The sequence below is a fragment of the Oncorhynchus mykiss genome, chromosome 14 (genome assembly GCF_013265735.2).
Source record: "Oncorhynchus mykiss isolate Arlee chromosome 14, USDA_OmykA_1.1, whole genome shotgun sequence".
NCBI lineage: Eukaryota > Metazoa > Chordata > Actinopteri > Salmoniformes > Salmonidae > Oncorhynchus > Oncorhynchus mykiss.
In genome coordinates, this window is record NC_048578.1 from 841783 (window position 1) to 861055 (window position 19273).

The 19273-nt window shown below is 42.4% G+C and overlaps 2 protein-coding genes across 5 annotated transcripts in view; both read right to left on the minus strand.

Moving 5' to 3' along the window:
* LOC110488539 (fibroblast growth factor receptor-like 1) overlaps nucleotides 1-13766 on the minus strand; it is a 67752-nt gene extending 53986 nt beyond the window's left edge. For 2 of the 3 annotated variants that reach the window (XM_036942669.1, XM_036942668.1), the window contains exons 1-2: nucleotides 12590-13766; nucleotides 10377-10473 (exon numbers count right to left, since the gene is read on the minus strand). In XM_036942669.1, coding sequence (XP_036798564.1) covers nucleotides 10377-10473; nucleotides 12590-12652 — 160 coding nt within the window. In that variant the 5' untranslated portion in view covers nucleotides 12653-13766. The remainder of the gene's footprint in view (nucleotides 1-10376; nucleotides 10474-12589) is intronic. The other variant, XM_021560769.2, reaches the window with a different exon arrangement.
* Nucleotides 13767-14224: 458 nt separating this feature from the next.
* On the minus strand, nucleotides 14225-17236 carry LOC110488540 (E3 ubiquitin-protein ligase RNF4). Of its 2 annotated transcripts, none has more exons than XM_021560772.2 (8): nucleotides 17048-17236; nucleotides 16138-16257; nucleotides 15868-16018; nucleotides 15709-15788; nucleotides 15541-15553; nucleotides 15277-15400; nucleotides 15015-15066; nucleotides 14225-14889 (listed from the first exon to the last, which is right to left on the minus strand). In XM_021560772.2, exons 2-8 carry the CDS (start codon nucleotides 16147-16149, stop codon nucleotides 14740-14742), a joined length of 582 nt encoding a protein of 193 aa, XP_021416447.2. In that variant the 5' UTR covers nucleotides 16150-16257; nucleotides 17048-17236; the 3' UTR covers nucleotides 14225-14739. The 2 variants fall into 2 exon arrangements, with proteins under 2 accessions (XP_021416447.2, XP_021416448.2); XM_021560773.2 differs by lacking the exon at nucleotides 17048-17236 and adding an exon at nucleotides 16342-17007.
* Nucleotides 17237-19273: the final 2037 nt, after the last annotated feature.

A 19273-nucleotide genomic window follows, 5' to 3' on the forward strand; every position in this document is an offset into this window, starting at 1 on the left:
AATTCGGTAGGACGCTACAAGCTTGGCACACCTTTATTTGGGGAGTTTCTCCTATTCCTCTCTGCAGATCCTCTCAAGCTCTGTCAGGTTGGAGGGGAGCATCGCTGCACAGCTATTTTCAAGTCTCTCCAGTTCCAGTCCGGACTCTGGCTGGGCCACTCAAGGACATTCAGAGACAAGTCCTGAAGCCATTCCTGTGTTGTCTTGGCTGTGTGCTTAGGGTTGTTGTCCTGTTGGAAGGTGAACCTTCGACCCAGTCTGAGGTCCTGAGCGCTCTAGAGCAGGTATTCAAGATTATCTGTACTTTGCTCCGTTCATTTTCCCTCAATCCTGACTAGTCTCCCAGTCCCTGCCGCTGAAAAACATCCCAACGGCATGACTCTGCCAGTACCATGCTTCATAGTAGTGATGGTGCCAGCATTCCTCCATTCCACCAAGAGTTCAATCTTGGTTTCATTAGACCAGAGAATCTTGTTTCTCATGTTCTTAGTTCTTAACCGAAAGGTTGCTGGATCGAATCCCCGAGCTGACAAGGTAAAGATCTGTAGTTCTGCCTTTGGACAAGGCAGTTAACCCACTGCAACCCGGTAGGCTGTCATTGTAATTAAGAATTTGTTCTTAACTGACTTAACTAGCTAAATAAAATGTTAAAGAAAATATATATATACATAAACGTCCCTTTTTCAGGACCCTGTCTTTCAAAGATAATTCATAAAAAACCATATAACTTTAAACACTTTACAATGAAGATCTGTAAACACTGTTTCCCATGCTTGTTCAATGAACCATAACAATTAATGAACATGTGGAACGGTCATTAAGATACTAACAGCTTACAGATGGTAGGCAATTAAGATCACAGTTATGACAACTTAGGACACTAAAGAGGCCTTTCTACTGACTCTGAAAAACACCAAAAGAAAGATGCCCAGGGTCCCTGCTCATCTGCATGAACGTGCCTTGGGCATGCTGCAAGGAGGCATGAGGACTGCACAAACCCCCGTCGCTGGACTAGACAGGAACCGGCAAAAAGTGCTCTTCACTGACGAGTCGCGGTTTTGTCTCACCAGGGATGATGGTAGGATTCATGTTTATCGTCGAAGGAATGAGCGTTACACCGAGGCCTGTACTCTGGAGCTGGATCGATTTGGAGGTGGAGGGTCCGTCATTGTCTGGGGAGGTGTGTCACAGCATCATTGGACTGAGCTTGTTGTCATTGCAGGCAATCTCAACGCTGTGCGTTACAGGGAAGACATCCTCCTCCCTCATGTGGTACCCTTCCTGCAGGCTCATCCTGACATGACCCTCTAGCATGACAATGCCACCAGCCATACTGCTTGTTCTGTTTCCTGCAAGACAGGAATGTCAGTGTTCTGCCATGGCCAGCGAAGAGCCCGGATCTCAATCCCATTGATTACATCTGGGACCTGTTGGATCGGAGGGTGAGGGCTAGGGCGATTCCCCCAAGAAATGTTGGGGAACTTGCAGGTGCCTTGGTAGAAGAGTGGGGTAACATCTCACAGCAAGAACTGGCAAATCTGGTGCAGTCCATGAGGAGGAGATGCACTGCAGCATTTAATGCAGCTGGTGGCCACACCAGATACTGACAGTTACTTTTGATTTTGACTCCACCTTTGTTCAGAGGCACATTATTCCATTTCTGTTAGTCATGTCTGTGGAACTTGTTCAGTTTATGTCTCAGTTGTTGAAACTTATTATGGTCATACAAATATTTACTCACTCCAAGTGGGATGTCATGTGTCTTTTACTGAGGAGTGGCTTCCGTCTGGCCACTACCATAAAGGCTTGATTGGTGGAGTGCTGCAGAGATAGTTGTCGTTCTGGAAGGTTCTCCGATCTCCACAGAGGAACTCTAGAGCTCTGTCATATTGACCATCGGGTTCTTGGTCACCTTCCTGACCAAAGCCCTTCTCCCCCGATTGCTCAGTTTGGCTGTGCTGCCAGCTCTAGGAAGAGTCTTAGTGGTTCCAAACTTCTTCCATTTAAGAATGATGGAGGCCACTGTGTTCTTGGGGACCTTAAATGCTGCAGAAATGTTTTGGTACCCTTCCCCAGATCTGTGCCTCGGCACAATCCTGTCTTGGAGCTCTACAGACAATTTGTTCGACCTCATGTCTTGGTTTTTGCTCGGACATACACTGTCAAACTGTGGGACCTTACATAGACAGATGTGCGCCTTTCCAAATCCTGTCCAATCAATTCAATTTACCACAGGTGGACTCCAATCAAATTGTAGAAACATCTCAAGGATGATCAATGGAAACAGGATGCACCTGAGCTCAATTTCTATCTCATAGCAAAGGCTCTGAATACTTATGTAAATAAGGTATCTGTTTTTTTTTTATTTTTAATACATTTGCAAAAATGACTAAAACCCTGTTTTCACTTTGTTTTTATGAGATATTGTGTGTAGACTGATGAGGAACAAATATAATATAATACATTTTAGAATAAGGCAGTAACGTAACAAAATGTGGAAAAAGGGAACAGGGTGTGAATACTTTCCGAATGCACTGTACATGCTACTGAATCACTGCAACAGTGAAAAAAACAAAGATACCTGCCATAATGAAAGTGTTATTGAGTGTCTGAACGTGGGTGGTGGGGGGCGGGGGGGGTGTCCTTCTCCAAAGACAGAGGCTTGATATCAGGGATATTAACGTATAACAGCAGCTGCCTCCAGAGGCCTGATAGTGGCTTGGGTTGAGAGCCCGCTGGATCCCACTTCCCCTGGGGCTTATCTGAGAGGCACATGGCTCTCCCGGCTCTGCCCCCACTCCTGATAGGCCAGTAGACTACACCAGCACCTGCCTTGGACCTGTCCAGCAATCAAAGGTCAATATTGATTTAGGCATAGACTATTAGACTAGAGCAGCCATACTTTTCCCACCATAAAAACAGAGCAAACAACAGAGTTATTCATAAATTCATAAATCTTACCAGGTATCTTCATCCAAATAGATTTAAGCGATATGGATTTTACATTAGAGGTAGAATATTGCAAATGGTTGTGTTTTCATATATATGCCATTAATGTTCGTTGAAATGTATGTCTGTAAATGTTAAGTTGTCTATTGTTTTTATCTATGGATGTTTTTGTATTGTCAAAAAAGTAAATTAAATATTTTTTAAAAAGCAAAACACACACCAAAAAATGACTTCAATTAAAATTCACAGGTCGTAATTGGTACATTGGAAATGTGCTTCCTCTTCTCTATCTCCCACGTGTCCTCCTCCTCCACTGGTTGGAGTAGTCAAGCATTCCTTCCCCCTGCAACTCCACCCTCTGATCTCCCCACCTCACACCCATATGTACCCCTGCCTCCCTCCCACATTCCACACCGAGTCTCAGCCATGACTAACTCAATTTGTTCTGCGCAGGTCTCTGTTCGAAAAGGTATCATCCAAAACCACAGTCAATTGAGTGCAGGGTCAACCTGGCCCTGACACACTGAGGCTAACTGTTCCTCAGGGAAACACAAAAATGATGTGTGTCTACAGACAGAGACAAGCACTGAGGCGCATCTCCCTTTCTCATATCGCGCTCACTGACATCTTAATGAGGTGTACATACAAACGATGAAGTGCAGCAGTCAGCTCAAATCTACATAGAAAGAATTGACAACATGTAATTTAAAAGAAAATGGGTTAAGACAGAGAAGTGATGTACACAATATAATCTCATTAACATTTTGAATGGTCCAGCTCCAGATATGAGATGACGGCAGTACTTGGCGCACACTGCACCAACGATGCTGTCCTTGGAGTGTATAACTGTGTGTTGCGGGCCAGTGTGGATTGGCACCGCTATACATGAATGCTGGAGCCCACAAGGTGTCAATTAGCAGCCCCAGACACTCACAGTGCAGATGGCAAAATATGAGGATTTTATTTTGTTGATAGAGGACTTCAACTGAATACTACAATGCTAAAAAGAGAGAAAATTTGAGAAAGGAAGATGGAGGAAATGGGGAGGACATCAAATGTGCAGAGTTTGAATACCCTGTGGAGGATTTGCTTACGTCTTTCATTTCATGCTCAAGAGAAACACACGTTTCTCAGGCCCATTCAAATCCTATTGAGGAAGACTGGGGGAGGCAATAGATTGTGCTGTTCTAAACTTAAAGACAAACCAACTGTGAGAACAACACTGTGAGACGGTGACACCTCCAGTAGACAAAGGATTCCAAAACTGGGGGGGGGGGGGAAGACAGCCACACCTTTTCATAGTGAGCCATGGTCATATCACATGGTCATTTAATCAGGCCTGATCCACCATAGGGCTGGGGGTGAGATTTAAGAGGCAGCAACAGATGAAGAATCCCACAGGTGTAGGCCTAGACACTCCAGACAGACACCCTGACGCCGTAAAGTTCCTCCACTAAATGCTGTGCCTGGACCAGTCAGGTGGTTCCGAATTCCTGTCTGGAGCCAATGGGTTTGGCTGGGTCTGTGTCCCAACTACCTGATTGAAAAGGCCACAACACTGCAGCTAGTAGCAAAAGTTCCTTGGTTGCTAAAGCCTTCAAATTCCCAACTTTTAAACCACCCCCACAACTCTCACAATCCTTACACATTCCGACTGCAGTGTGGATTCCACCCCAACAGCTGGCGTAATGAACAAGCCGTGTGTGTGTGTGTGCTATGCCTCCATTTCTCTGCCTGAGGGCAACTGCAATCCGTTTGGCTACGGGCAAAAACACCGCAGAACTATTGTCAGTCCACTCTTCTAGTGCTGCCCAACAGCTTACCATCACAAAGCCAAACAGAACTCCACAAAATAATAATGAAAGACAATCTCTGACGAGAGTGACGTACATCCTGATTTAAGGACTTCACCGGAGAAAACAACCTGGGCTTATGGGGGGGCTCTGTGAAGTCATTCAGACATACATCAGACATGGCCTCAGTCATTTAGTGTCTTTATCACCTCTGTTATGTTTTTATTTTTTAGGATACACAGCTAACCTTTCACCTTAGCACCAAAATAAATGCCTGTGAAGGCTGATGGTTCAGGATGTTCAGGAAGAGAGCACAGGGGGCACTGGGTCGGTCCCACACTTCAAACAAACCAGCGGCAGGCAGCGAAGAGTGAGAGCAACTGACTCAATCTATGGGTGTGTCACAAATAGAACCCTATTCTAGGGAATGGACACATGCATCAATGGACACTTTTTCAAATCTCTCATCAGGGAACGCCAGCCGTTCCATGTAAATTAACTATTCCAGAGCAAGCACACCTGATTCAAATAATTATCAAGCCCTTGATTAAGTGAATTAGGTTAGCTAGTTTAGGGCTACAACAAAATTGTGAAACATCTGGGGGTCCAAGAGCAGAGGTTTGAAAACCACTGGTGTAGAGGACACACAATATGTCTGCCATCCATTAATCACATTAATGCTCTGTTTGTTTAGGTCCCAGAATGGCATCTCTCTCTCTCAGCTGGGGGAGCCCTCTCCTCTCTGTCTATCTGACATGGGACACACACACACAGCTGCTCAGGGACACAGGCCCCAACACAAACTGACACGCAAAATACAAAAGAAAACAAGGAGAGCTGTCTCCAGTCCAGGGACTGCTTTTCAACATCTCATTTGTAATGTGACCAAGAGAACAGCTGGGAAGGAAGGAAGTACATGCTTACATCTATACATACATATCTGAAAAATAGGGGGATGAATGAACGCAGAGAGAAAAAAAGCAGAATCTGCAGTACTGATGTGTTATTGTAAGCCCCTCTGGTAAGAGGTCAGGTATGCACACTCCCTGATCCGATCTGGGGCCTTTCCCTGGTCCTCTCCGTTGCCCTCTGACCCCTCCAGCACTAACCAAACAAAGGCTCCAGGGCCCCCAACAATAAGCCATTATGTCACCAGCACAACACAATACATTGTTCGGTCCGTGAAAGTATGTGTGTCTGTCTATGCTGTGGCTATTTCAGGCTGGAAAGACACACAGTCAGTCAGTGAGTCAGTCAGTCAGTCAGTCAGTCAGTCAGTCAGTGAGAATGAGTGGCACAAGTGAGTGAGTGAAAATGAGTGGCACAAGTGAGTGAGTGAGTGAGTGAGTGAGTGAGTGAGTGAGTGAGTGAGAATGAGTGGCACAAGTGAGTGAGTGAGTGAGTGGCACAATTCCAATATATTCACAAATGAACAGCCACAATAAAAATGTAGATGTAACACTGCATTAGTTTCAGTGGTTGATGTTTTTGCAACATTGATTGGCCCAGAGGTTGGCTAGCCAAGTGGAACTCATGTCAGACAAGACTGGAGGATTACATGGACTTGTTGGTAGGCCAGTTGGACTTGTTGGCTGGAGAACTCTCCCTCTTTTCAACTGTACTGCAAAGGCTATGTGTGTGTACACTAAAGCTGGGATGATACATCGAAAATTATTGACACCGGCCAAACCGACCACTTATTGTGGACATTTTGCTGATATTGTTCTTTACGATATATAACCTATAGGGCCCTACTAGAGAAATGTGAAGTTTTAAATAAAATAAATTTGCTAATATGGGTGATTGTTAATGGGACAATTGAAAGCTACAATTGAAAGCTAACATTCAAATTAGTAGTAGTAGTTTTAAGGGTAATATATAACATTTTAAAAAGTGGTACACATTGTTATAAACTTATCGTTCAATTTAGCATTATCGTGATAAATTGTAATATGAATTTTTGTCCATCTCGCTCTTATTTTTATCGTACTCTCGGCACAGTTAATATTTGTTTCCTCAGTCCTGTGAAGTCATGTTGCCTTAGCAATTACCAGGTGGAGGCTGATGGTCAAGGTTGGATGGGGTGAAATGGTGAGATCAGTTACTTCAGACTTTGTTCAGTTGCTTTCAGGCTCAGTAAAATGCCTCCCCTCTCTCTGCTGTCCTGCTCATTAAATTGCCTCTTATTTCTCTTGCTCTGTGCTTGTGTGTTGGGAGCTCTCCTCAGAATATAGGCACACTACTCCACATTCCATGCGCCTCTGCATGCTCACACACACACACACACACAACACCTATCCCATCAACCTACCCCGTGAGGTGTCTTGATGGACACATTAAAACCAAACCCCAGGGGTGCTAAGCTAACTTTATCCGAGCTCCCATTTAATGGGAAAAATCTGTTATTTTTGAAGCCAGCCTGTATTTACTAATAACCACATCATCAACATGCTGTTCCCAGTCTTAAATCAATGTACGACCTCCTGTCTAATACAGCTTCATTACTAAGGAATATGATTAGCAGCCCAATGCTAATGAGAAGGGGTGAGAGAAAGATGGTGGCTGTGTAAACACCATTTGGCAATATAATAACCACTTGATGGCCTGTAGTCTGACAGCAGCCTTTCTCTATGGATCCATCCTCCTCATTGAGATGAATTTGGAGCCGATCTCTCATTCCTTACTCACACTCAGCTATGTTTTGTCACGTCTGGAAAACGGTTTGTGTGTGAGATTTGCCTGATGGTTTTGTGCCTTACATTTTGTTTGCACCATTACATGTAAATTACTATAGGAATTTATTATAACATTGCAATATTTAAATTTTATGACATGTCTCAATATACACACTTTATGATCATTGTTAATAGCATTGCCTTTTACCTAGACATATGCATTGATCCCTATTCAAACTTTAACTACTGTTTGTTTAAACCCACACCCCAGGCTCTGTCGATATTCTCTAGTTTACTACAGAGCTATGAAGGGTTGTGAAGTGACAAAAGGCTACCCAATGGGTCAGCTATGTTTCTCCAACACTCTAAATTAACTTCACACATTTCCTCTGGCTTAGACCTAGCCATAAACTGTTGCAGTGTGAGGAGGAGAGGGAGAGATTTTCTGTGTATTTTTTAACCTTTAACTAGGCAAGTTAGTTAAGAACAAATTCTTATTTACAATGACGGCCTACCCCGGCCAAACCCAGATGATGCTGGGCCAATTTTGCGCCGCTCTATGGGACTCCCAATCACAGCCGGATGTGACACAGCATGGAATCGAACCAGGGACTGTAGTGACGCCTCTTGCACTGGGATGCAGTGCCTTAGACTGCTGTGCCACTCGGGAGCCCAAGGATGGAAGGAGGGAGAGATTGAGGGAGAGAAAGAGCAGATTCTAAAAATGTGCTGCTACTCCTCATCTCAGTTTCTATTGACTTTTAAAAGGCTCAGATGAATACAAGAAAGTTAGATAAGCAGACAGTACTTCTTCTCAGTGTATGTGTTTTGTGCATCAGCCCATTTTGTTGTCTGCTCTTGAAGACGTGTCCAGATGTTCAATCATGAATCCTGGAAGGCTGCCTCTCACTGACACACCAGCATGTAGCTGCAGGGTGGTCCTAGTTTGTACAGTGCACAGCAGGCCCCTACAAACCCACCAGTTTCACCTCCAAAAGCCCCCACACGTCCATACGTGTCGCCTTTGTTTAAATGCAATGCTGTAGTATTTAGTCTACCATTGCTGCACCAAGATCCTGTGCTTATAGCTGGGTCCCACCACATCTTGCCTCCAGTGTGGATGGAGTTTTAAATGTACTTAGTTTAATCATGTATTTCATTTGTGATCATAATTTTAAAAAATTGCGTCATGGCAACCATCCCATGACTTCGTTGTTTTCCCCATTTAGTCGGGTTCCCGAGTGGAGCAGCGGTCTAAGGCACTGCATCTCAGTGCTAGAGGCGACCACTACAGACCCTGGTTCGATTAATGGCTGTATCACAACCGGCCGTGATTGGGAGTCGCATAAGGCAGTGCACAATTGGCCCAGCGTCGTCCGGGTTAGGGTTTGGCCGGGGTAGGCCGTCATTGTAAATAAGAATTTGTTCTTAACTGACTTGCCTAGTTAAATATAAAGGAAAAATAAATAAATAAAAGTTAGCACAGACATTAATGCCCACATTTATGCATGAATACTCTCTCTCAGGCATGCACCAAACAGAGTAAAATCCTCACCTTTCAGCTGCTCAGACTCAGACTCATTGCATAAGCGTATATACGGTTCACATGTCTCTCTGGCAGCCGGGCCCAAACTGTGCTTCCGCTTGCAGCGGAAAATATTTGTCATCTGACGTGATGTTCTGCATTCCCCGTGCAACAAGGACACACCAGGAACAGCAAACTTGGTCAGTAGGGGAGCGCTCAAATGAGGTTGGGGGATCATTTTTTGCCACGTTCCATATCATAGCAAATCAACCTGGACTCTTCCTCTAGAAATAAATTCCTTAAAAAAAAAGTCTTAATTGTCCTGTAGTTTTGAATGTCCATTCCTTTTCTTCTCCTAAAGTTCACATATGAAGGTATTAAACTCAGGTCACAAAATATTGATTTTTATGTCAGGAAATGTTTTCCATGAGGAGAAGTGTGTTGATGTGGACTTAACCTTTTCTGCTGTATGTTGAGTAGCCGTTGTTGACCCACCACAGTTCGTCATAATCACAGTGTTTGGAAAAATAGAGCGCAAAGAATCTGACATTCAATTGGAAAATAATCTCTGATTCTGTCTCAGTACCTCTGAGGTATTTTGTTTGCAACACAACCCTTCAACACAAGTCTTATCAAACGTGTCATATCAGACTTTATAAAAAAGGTAAAAAGTTCCTTGCTCAAATATCCGCATGCCATCATGATAGAGAAACGTTTAGTCTCTCTCCCCCTCTGTGTACACAATAAGGCGCTAGCTAGGCTAAGCTAGTGAGTAAAACCCCTCTGATACCATCACCAGGAAGACAAGTTGTCTCTTCTACTTTTTAAGCCCACAGCACTCCTTGCCGTGTTGCTCCGGTCATGGTCGGAAACGCGGTGGCATTGCACAGCAAACAAACATAATTGCCTAATCTAATCACATTGCTCTCTATGGGTCTCTGTTTACTTTTGCCTAAGCGTCTCCATGACGGCTCGACTGTGTGATTGTGAATGCTGCATTGTTAAGGCTAGGGCTCTCACCGATCCAATCTGCCTGGGCGCCGTGTGTTTGGGTCCCCCCCATGCCACTTTGCTTTCCCCAGACAGGCAGGCCAGAGCAGACGACCAGCGGCATGTTGAGTCTAGGTTTGACAGCTCAGATTGTGCAGCAGGAGGGTCAGGACTACACTCTATCAGCATGCCTCACTTGACACTTGCACACCAGGTATCCCAAAGGTTACTGTCCCAAAGTCTGTGTGATCTAGGCAAGGTCCGTTAGAAAACGGAAGATAGGCCCTTGGCCTGAATGGACAATACCACCAACTTGGAGTTACACAACCACAATTGTGTACAGCTTGTAGTAGATATGATTCATTGCGGTGAGGCACTTTTTGAAGATGGTTGCCTACAGATCCACTAAAACACATTGTTCATTACTACTACGTTACTACTCACCCCGTGCACAGTCCGACAACAGGATTATCTCACAAATGAGCAGGCAAATGCATAAAAGTCCCATTCTTTCAGGATGGAAGGCTTCAACACTTGAAATCTTAGAGAAAGAAAAAAAGTAAATTCACAATGAGGAGAGGTGCAAGAACACATTGTTATTATCCATATCACATCATAAGCTACTGTATATTATGCTTTACAACTAAATGATATTTCTCACAGAAGTCTTTTGGAAGTGGCATCGTCAAGGCATTGAGGAAATATAACAGAATTACAGTCGAAACTAATAACAATAAAATAAGTTGTTAATCATTTAACAGACTGAAAAACACAAGACGTCTGTCCCCAGCACTATAAAATGTGTTTCCGGAAAAGCAACATAGGCTTTTTATTCATGAACTTCAATCAAATGAGGAGCTCTTATTTTGTCCATATGTCCCTATGTTTCTGGTTAGAGGAGTTATTCTTTCTGCCAGTTTGCACAACAAACAAGTAACTTGAAATCCAAAATGAAAATCCTTTAGAGTTTTCCATTTAATCTTTGATCAAATATATCTACATAACAAGCGTTTCATTGACTGTTAAATCATCAGCTATTGGGGAACTACACACATCCTCCTCTCATTGTCTTAGAATGGGTTACATACTACATTATCAAAAGTATGTGGAGATCTTCTCGTCGAACATCTCATTCCAAAATCATGGTCCCCCCTTTGCTGCTATAACAGCATCCACTCTTCTGGGGAGGCTTTCCACTAGATGTTGGAATGTTGCTGAGGGGACTTGCTTCCATTCAGCCACATGAGCATTAGTGAGGTCAGGCACTGATGTTGGGTGATTAGGCCTGCCTTGCAGTCGGCGTTCCAATTCATCCCAAAGGTTTTCAATGGGGTTGAGGTCAGGGCTCTGTGCAGGCCAGTCAAGTTCTTCCACACCGATCTCAACAAACCATTTCTGTATGGACCTTGCTCTGTGCACGGAGGCATGGTCATGCAGAAAAAGGAAAGGGCCTCCCCAAACTGTTGGAAGCACAAAATCGTCTAGAATGTCATTGTGTGCTGAAGCGTTAATATTTCCCTTCACTGCAAATAAGGAGCCTGAATCAGGAAAAACAGCCCAAAAACATGATTTATTCTCCACCAAATTTTACAGTTGGCACTATGCATTTGGGCAGGTAGCGTTCTCCAAACCCAGATTTGTCCGTCAAACTGCAAGATGGTAAAGCGTGATTCATCACTCCAGAGAACGTGTTTCCACTGTAGGCGAGCTTTACACCCCTCCAGCCGACACATGGCATTGCGCATGGTGATCTTAGGCTTGTGTGCGGCTGCTCGGCCATGGAAACTCATTTCATGAAGCTCCCAAACTAACAGTTCCTGTGCTGACGTTGCTTCCAGAAGCATTTTGGAACTCGGTAGTGAGTGTACGTGCTACGCACTTCAGCCCTCAGAGGTTCCATTTTGTTGACTTGTGTGGCCTACCACTTCACGGCTGAGCTGTTGTTGCCCCTAGACGATTCCACTTCACAATAACAGCACAACACAGTTGACCGGGGCAGCTCTAGCAGGGCCGAAATTTGACTTGTTGGAAAGGTGGCATCCTATGACAGTGCCACGTTGAAAGTCAATCAGCTCTTCAGTAAGGCCATTCTACTGCCAAAGTTTGTCTATGGAGATTGCATGGATGTGTGCTCGTGTTTTATACACGTGTCAGCAACACGTGTGGCTGAAATAGCCAAATCCACTAATTTGACGGGATGTCCACATACTTTTGTATATATAGTGTAGATGCTGTTGTATAGGCTACAGCTAATCCACCTGCGTATTAAACATGTTAGAAAGCAAAGACCTAAACCCTATCCACTCTCATACACACATAGATCCATGAATGGTGAATCAGTGGAATTAAAACATTCTACACTCAAGATGTGGACTACAAATAATAGTTTTGTAAGGTAATATAGCAGAACTATAATTATGATTAACACAATATTGATTTATGCAATACAGTTGTGTATTATTCTATTAGTAATACATAAGTAATAATCTGTAGTATAAATTGAAAGTTAAAAAGTATTCCAATTGGCTACGTATGCATTTTTTATTACAGGTCTACAACAAACCTGCATCCTTCTAAAATCAGCGGCTTATAAATAATCACACTGTGATCAGGGCACATAACACTTTCATATTAATTAAGTTAAGTTAGGGACTTACCTGAAACGTCCAGCAGCAATGATTTGTCTTGAATCGGTTTCCCACTAGTGACAAGTTTATCATGATTACATTGTCTTTACAATAAAGGTGATTTAATCCAAATAATTAACATATCAATGTCCACTTAAAGTTTAACACTAAAAGTTGAACTGCACGCACTCTTCGCTCAAAGTATGCGTGGCTCAGTTACTAGATACATTGTTACCCTCTATGAAAAATAACACTAGAAAACGTGAATGTCAAACATGCAGCTAAAATATGCCTGGTTTTATTTAAATTGACGGTCATCACATCACGCTCGTGCGAGACCCAACACACTGGACCGAGCGTGCGTCAAAACTAAATAAAAGCCCTGTGCTCGCGTTACAGTTAACTCCTACCATTATACATTTTGGAAGAGAAGCAGTTGTCTCTTTTTTAAATCCCAAATACCATTTACATCTAATGAATTTACTGCAATAATTGATCTAACATACCTTGCCATCAAGGAATCGACCGCATTAGTGGGAACTGCGGTCCGTCCGACCTCGGAATTTTTGCCCAATCACAGAGTAGCCCAAGTAGCTACTCAACACATTTCAATAATTTAACTCTTTCGTTTAGGGCAGTTCTGCTATTAACATCATGGAATACGTCATAATAATTAAACCAAAATATAATATTCATAATAATAAAACACTAATTAAATGTACTGAATGCATTATGTAATTCCAAAGTAATAACACTGAATTGGTAAATTGAACTTCTATTTTCATTATGTAATATGACACTGATCATTTATTAAAATGGTATGGTTTGGGTGTTATAAATAAATACAAACTGCGCCAACATTAGGAAATAAGGTCAACAACATAAGAGAAAATTGTCATTTGAAGAAAATTAGATATGAGAAAGGGACAGTTGTTCAAACTCAGATTAAAGCCAAATCCTGGACTAAAACACACTCCATGTAAAATCTCCATAGATAATTTAGTCCTGGACTAGGTTTATTCTGGGTCCAAGAAATAAACTCTGTGTTTGGTAATATGTTAATCAAGTAACACACCCCTTGTACTGAGAATGGAGAGGAAACTGCATTATCATTGATCATTATTATTGGACAACAGACCATGCATGCGCAAGAATATACTGCCCCTTAGTGGACATTTGAGCGGATGCGTGTCACAACGGAGTCAGCCAAGTTTTTTTTTTTTTTTTTTTTTTTTTTTTTTTTTTTTTACCTTTATTTAACCAGGCAAGTCAGTTAAGAACACATTCTTATTTTCAATGACGGCCTGGGAACAGTGGGTTAACTGCCTGTTCAGGGGCAGAACGACAGATTTGTACCTTGTCAGCTCGGGGGTTTGAACTCGCAACCTTCCAGTTACTAGTCCAACGCTCTAACCACTAGGCTACGCTGCCGCCCCAGTTACATGTAGTACAGAATAAAAAAATAATTAAAAGTTTACAAATTCAATGTAAAAGTCAGTGAAAACATGTAATAAAAAATAAAAATAAAAGCTTTTTAGCAAGTCAGCATGAGGGCTCAACAATGCAATGTCCTACGTTTGGGCTCGTCTCTTCTCACAGTCTCGGTCACAGACACGCTGGCTGTGAGAATAAACTATCTGGGTCAGGTAAGCAAAACATGTAACAAAGCTTTACAATCATAAATTTATTGAACCTTACAGATTAGGCGCACCTTAACTTGTCATTCAACCATATATACAAAACATACAACAAAATTTACAATGGTGATGACCAGATTCAAGCAACACCCACCGTTCAGACATCCACCTACTCAGCAGCAATAAAAATCGACAGACATTTCTACTTTCAAGTTGAGTTCTCATTGCACTTGAGTGCCAGTCACGTGTAATTGCTACCAATACGACATCACGTGGCTTCTTAAGAGCTAAAAACATTGTTTTTCGCTTAATCAGTGGAAGAAAATTACAAAAATCTAAGTGAATGTGCGCTGGCATAAGAGTGCGTCCCTATGCTCCTGCTTCTTTCATTGCAGAAGAAAGACAAAATCGGTCCGATGTGTATGTAAATGTATAAATTATTCTTAAATCCAGTAGGGGGCAGTGATATGAGAAGGTATAATTAAAGGTTTTGCAGGTTTGGTGAGGGTGAAACCAATGGGTGAGTCTTATGGGTGTTTGATGTCAGATATATACGGGGTGGCATTGCTTGTGGGTCAGTTTCTTTCTACAGGTTGGGCAAGTGTGGGATCTCAACAGTGAGTCGCGGAGGCAGTGACTGCAGAACAGGTGACCACATTTTGTGGAGACTACTAGCCTCCCACTTTCAATGATCTAGAGGAAGAAGAGAAAGAGCTCCATCTTAGTTGAAGGGACAACTTCACATTCTTGGTAGCTACACAGCAATTACAGCTTGACATAGTCACCTTCACACACATGTTGAATTATGCTTTGCTTACCTCAGCATAGGCGTCCATACACACTGGGCAGCTGACTGTCCCTGGAGTAGACCTATGGAGGACAAGAGACCATCAGGGTGTACCCTAACTCAAGGTCTTGATTTCAGTGGTCACGTGGCCAATATTATGAGTGGATTACTGGATGGATGAGGATGACATTGCATTTGTGTGCTTCAATTTTCTAATAAAATTGATTCAAAAAAAAGTTTGATATGCCATCTGAAGAGATCATCATAGTCAGAGGGGTTGTGGGGCTTAGTACCTGGCTCTACTGCTGGCCTGTAGAGAGGACAGGAGGTCGGCACTGAGGCCTCCCTTAGTATCCTCCTCCTCATCACTGCTCAGTACATAACTCTCACTGTCAGCTTCACGTCTGCCATGAGGCCCTGAGATAGACACAAGCAGATAGACAAACTCACAGAAAAATACATGCTTGACATAGTAATAAATGCTTGCTTTATTAGAGGACCAAAACATATTTGAATCTAAATATAATTGTTGCGATTGAGGAAAAGCAATGACTTACCTTCATCGACAACCTGGTTTCCCAATTTGCAATCACGCAGTGGTGGAAAAGAAACAAATATGTCAACATTTCAGTCTTTACAACAGTGATAAAAGCATAATCTTAAATACATTCAAAACAGTTATTTGTATACATCATTATTTGCATAAAGAAAGCTCACAAACTCACCACCACAGAATCATTGTTGGTCAAGTCAACCACAGTCAACTCAGAACCTTCACATGTCAAGTCCACCACCTCCTCCTCACCTGCACAGCCAATAGATGGGTTAGAATTTCCATAATCAACCAAAATGACAGAGAAAAGCATAAAGCCATTGCTACCCACTCTCAGTCCTGCTGCTGTCCAGCACATCAATGGTCTCTGGGACTGCTGCTGATGCTGCAGCACGAGGTCGCACACTGGTTGTGGTGACTCTGATACTCTTGGCCGTGCGTCTGGAACTTGAAGGGACTCCAGTCCTTCTTTTCCTCTGTGTCTGTGACAACAAAGCACTGCTTCTTAGAAACCAGACACCTTTGCTAAATGTCTGTGAAAATTAAACTGAAGGTGTTGGAGGGTTATCACGTGGCCCTGGGTGCACATGTGAGGACTTACTGTACTGCTCATGTTGTGATAGGGAAGGTGTGGGTGAAATCAAAAATGGTCAAATGTTACGAAAAATCTACATCCGTTCCAACTCTGATTGCGAAGTTCTTGGACCAATTTAAAAATAATCTGGTGAGAGAAAAATAAACCAATTAAGTTACATAAAAAGCCTTCACACATCTGATAAACAACAAACCATTGGCCATAACTAACCTTTATGAACACAACACAGCAGCTGAAGAACACAAACCATAGTCTATCGTTTACAGTATTCTGAGATGCACTCCCTAACCACAGTCAAAGCATAATGTTGTTGACAACTTGTAACATATTAGCTTGTAAAATCGATCAAATCTGCAACCCCTCTCTTTCTGTGTTCATCTGCTTAACGTAACGGGGGGGAGGGGGGGGGGGAATGTATTTAGCTAACGTTTAGCTGCTGACGTTTAGCTGCTGTAATCACAAAACTGCTTGTCAGCTACAATATCGTAAGTTAGCTAATATTAGCTGGGTCTGAGCTGGGAAGCTCACCAGGCGTTGGTTTATCACGACAAAATTGAAATTAACACGGTGTATTAAGCATGACATGTACCTAACCAAGTAGCTAATGTATCTGGCAATACAATTAATAAACGCAATGGCGAATCAAAACATGAGCTAGCTAGAATTAGCATTTGAGCTAGTTAGCTAACAAAGCAAAGACAACTAGCTAGCTAGCAACCAACAAAGGTAGCTAATTTAGCTAGCAATGCTAACACGCTCTACGCAAGCTCTAGCTCCTGGTTTTACAAACGGGATCAGCTTTACTTTTACATAACATCAACACCACAATTTAACATTTGTATAAGGGACTGGTGATAGATGAATAAACTGATAAATAATCTAGTTTTAAAACTAAGGGTGGTTAACAGCAGCCTACCTCCTCAATCACTTCGTCTATGGTCCTTCTTGATGAGATTTAAAGGCCGTTGGCATCCAATAAATGTTGCATTACTGCCACCTACTAGTCTGGAGTATAACTCCCTAATACTTTGCTTCATTTTTTTTTTCTACAAAAAAGAAAATACAACAAATACCCTACCATCTAACATTACACTCACAAAAAAATAAATACCATACTCCACTATTAAAATGTATTTAGTCCTACTTCAGGCCAACAGCCTGGAAGGATGGGACACCACCACATTAACACTGTCACGCCCTGGTCTTAGTATTCTGTTTTCTTTATTATTTTGGTTAGGCCAGGGTGTGACATGGGTTTATTATGTGGTGTGTTTTGTCTTGGGGTTTTTCCGTAGGGTTTGGGATTGTGGCTTAGTGGGGTTTGCTAGCATAGTCTATGGCTGTCTGGAGTGGTTCTCAATCAGAGGCAGGTGTTTATTGTTGTCTCTGATTGGGAACCATATTTAGGCAGCCATATTCTTTGAGTGTTTCGTGGGTGATTGTTCCTGTCTCGGTTTTGCATCAGATAGGCTGTATAGGTTTTTGCGGTAACGGGTTTTTGTATTGTTTGTTTTTTCATCGTCATTAAACATGTATCAAGAATACCACGCTGCATTTTGGTCCGACTCTCCTTCACCGCAAGAAAACCGTAACAAACACACCCTGTAACTCTTCTGATTTCAAGTCTCGCACACCCAAATACCTCTCTACAGCTGCCACCACAACCTCTATTTTCTGCAACTTACATTCCATCCCTGCTGTACAGTTGATAACCATTAATATAAATGCCAAAAATGAAATCATACTGAAACATATATACCTTGTTGGTGGATCCCTATGTACTGTTACAGATCAACTACTCTCACCACTCCTCTTACGATCCCTCCCCTTGGCCCATCTTCTTCTACTTTCTTCACTGCCTCAGCATATGACAACTTCTGCACTACTCTAACCCTGGAAACCTCAACCTGCCTCTCATACAGGACATTTCTGATCCCCAGCCCCCTACAATTAACACAAACCACTACTTTCCCCAATGCTACACATTCCTTTGTCTCATGCTCTTCTGCACACCTAGGAGGCTCCCTCCTACACACTGCTGCCCCATGCCCATAAGCTTGACACCTGTAACAACGTAATGTAGTTGGCATTAAAGCTTGTACAGGATAACTTATATATCCTAACTTCACTTTGTCAGGCAAAGACAACATCAAAACTTTTAAAAAACAGACAACAACCATGTTTCTCCAATCACGCCACCCTATTTGCGTCACACCAAACGACGAGCATCACAAACACCGGGAATCTTCCCCTTCAGTTGGTCAGCTTTCACATTTACCGTTACCCCAGTATTCACTTCTTTCAATGGCACCCTTTTCTTGAGAGCAAAACAATTCACATCTCTTGCCCCCATTCGTTTAACATGGAGTGCTTGCTCCCTCTGACCAGCAGAAACATATACAGTGCCTTGCGAAAATATTCGGCCCCCTTGAACTTTGCGACCTTTTGCCACATTTCAGGCTTCAAACATAAAGATATAAAACTGTATTTTTTTGTGAAGAATCAACAACAAGTGGGACACAATCATGAAGTGGAACGACATTTATTGGATATTTCAAACTTTTTTAACAAATCAAAAACTGAAAAATTGGGCGTGCAACTTCAATCTCTTCACTAGAATCACTTGCTTTCTCAATCATTTTCATTTCCTCCGCATAGGAGATTTGATTGACCAACAGACTTTCTTACCTTTCTCTATTCACCCAGTGGGTCAGATGCCAGGCACCAGCCACACCAGGAATTTTCACCAGGTAATCAACCTGAACATCCATTGTCACCCCCGAGATGACTCCTTTGACGGGTGCTCTACTACGAAGTCAAAACACAAAACTTCTGTTGTCCGGATTCTTTTGAGGCTCACTGCAATCTTCCTCTGTTCTTCAGATGTACAATTAAATCAAAATAAGACCACTCCTGGTCCCTCTGACAGACTCTACATTTCCAAGCACATACTTCACAATTTTTGACACCTAAAACGGGTTTCCCACATATGCATCCTTACTCAACAAACACATCCCAAGAAGAAGCGATTCATTATCATTATTATTCATTATTATATACATTATTATTATTATTATTATTATACATTATTATATACACGTATCCTCCACTCCAATTTTAAACAATTTCCTTTTTGTTCCAG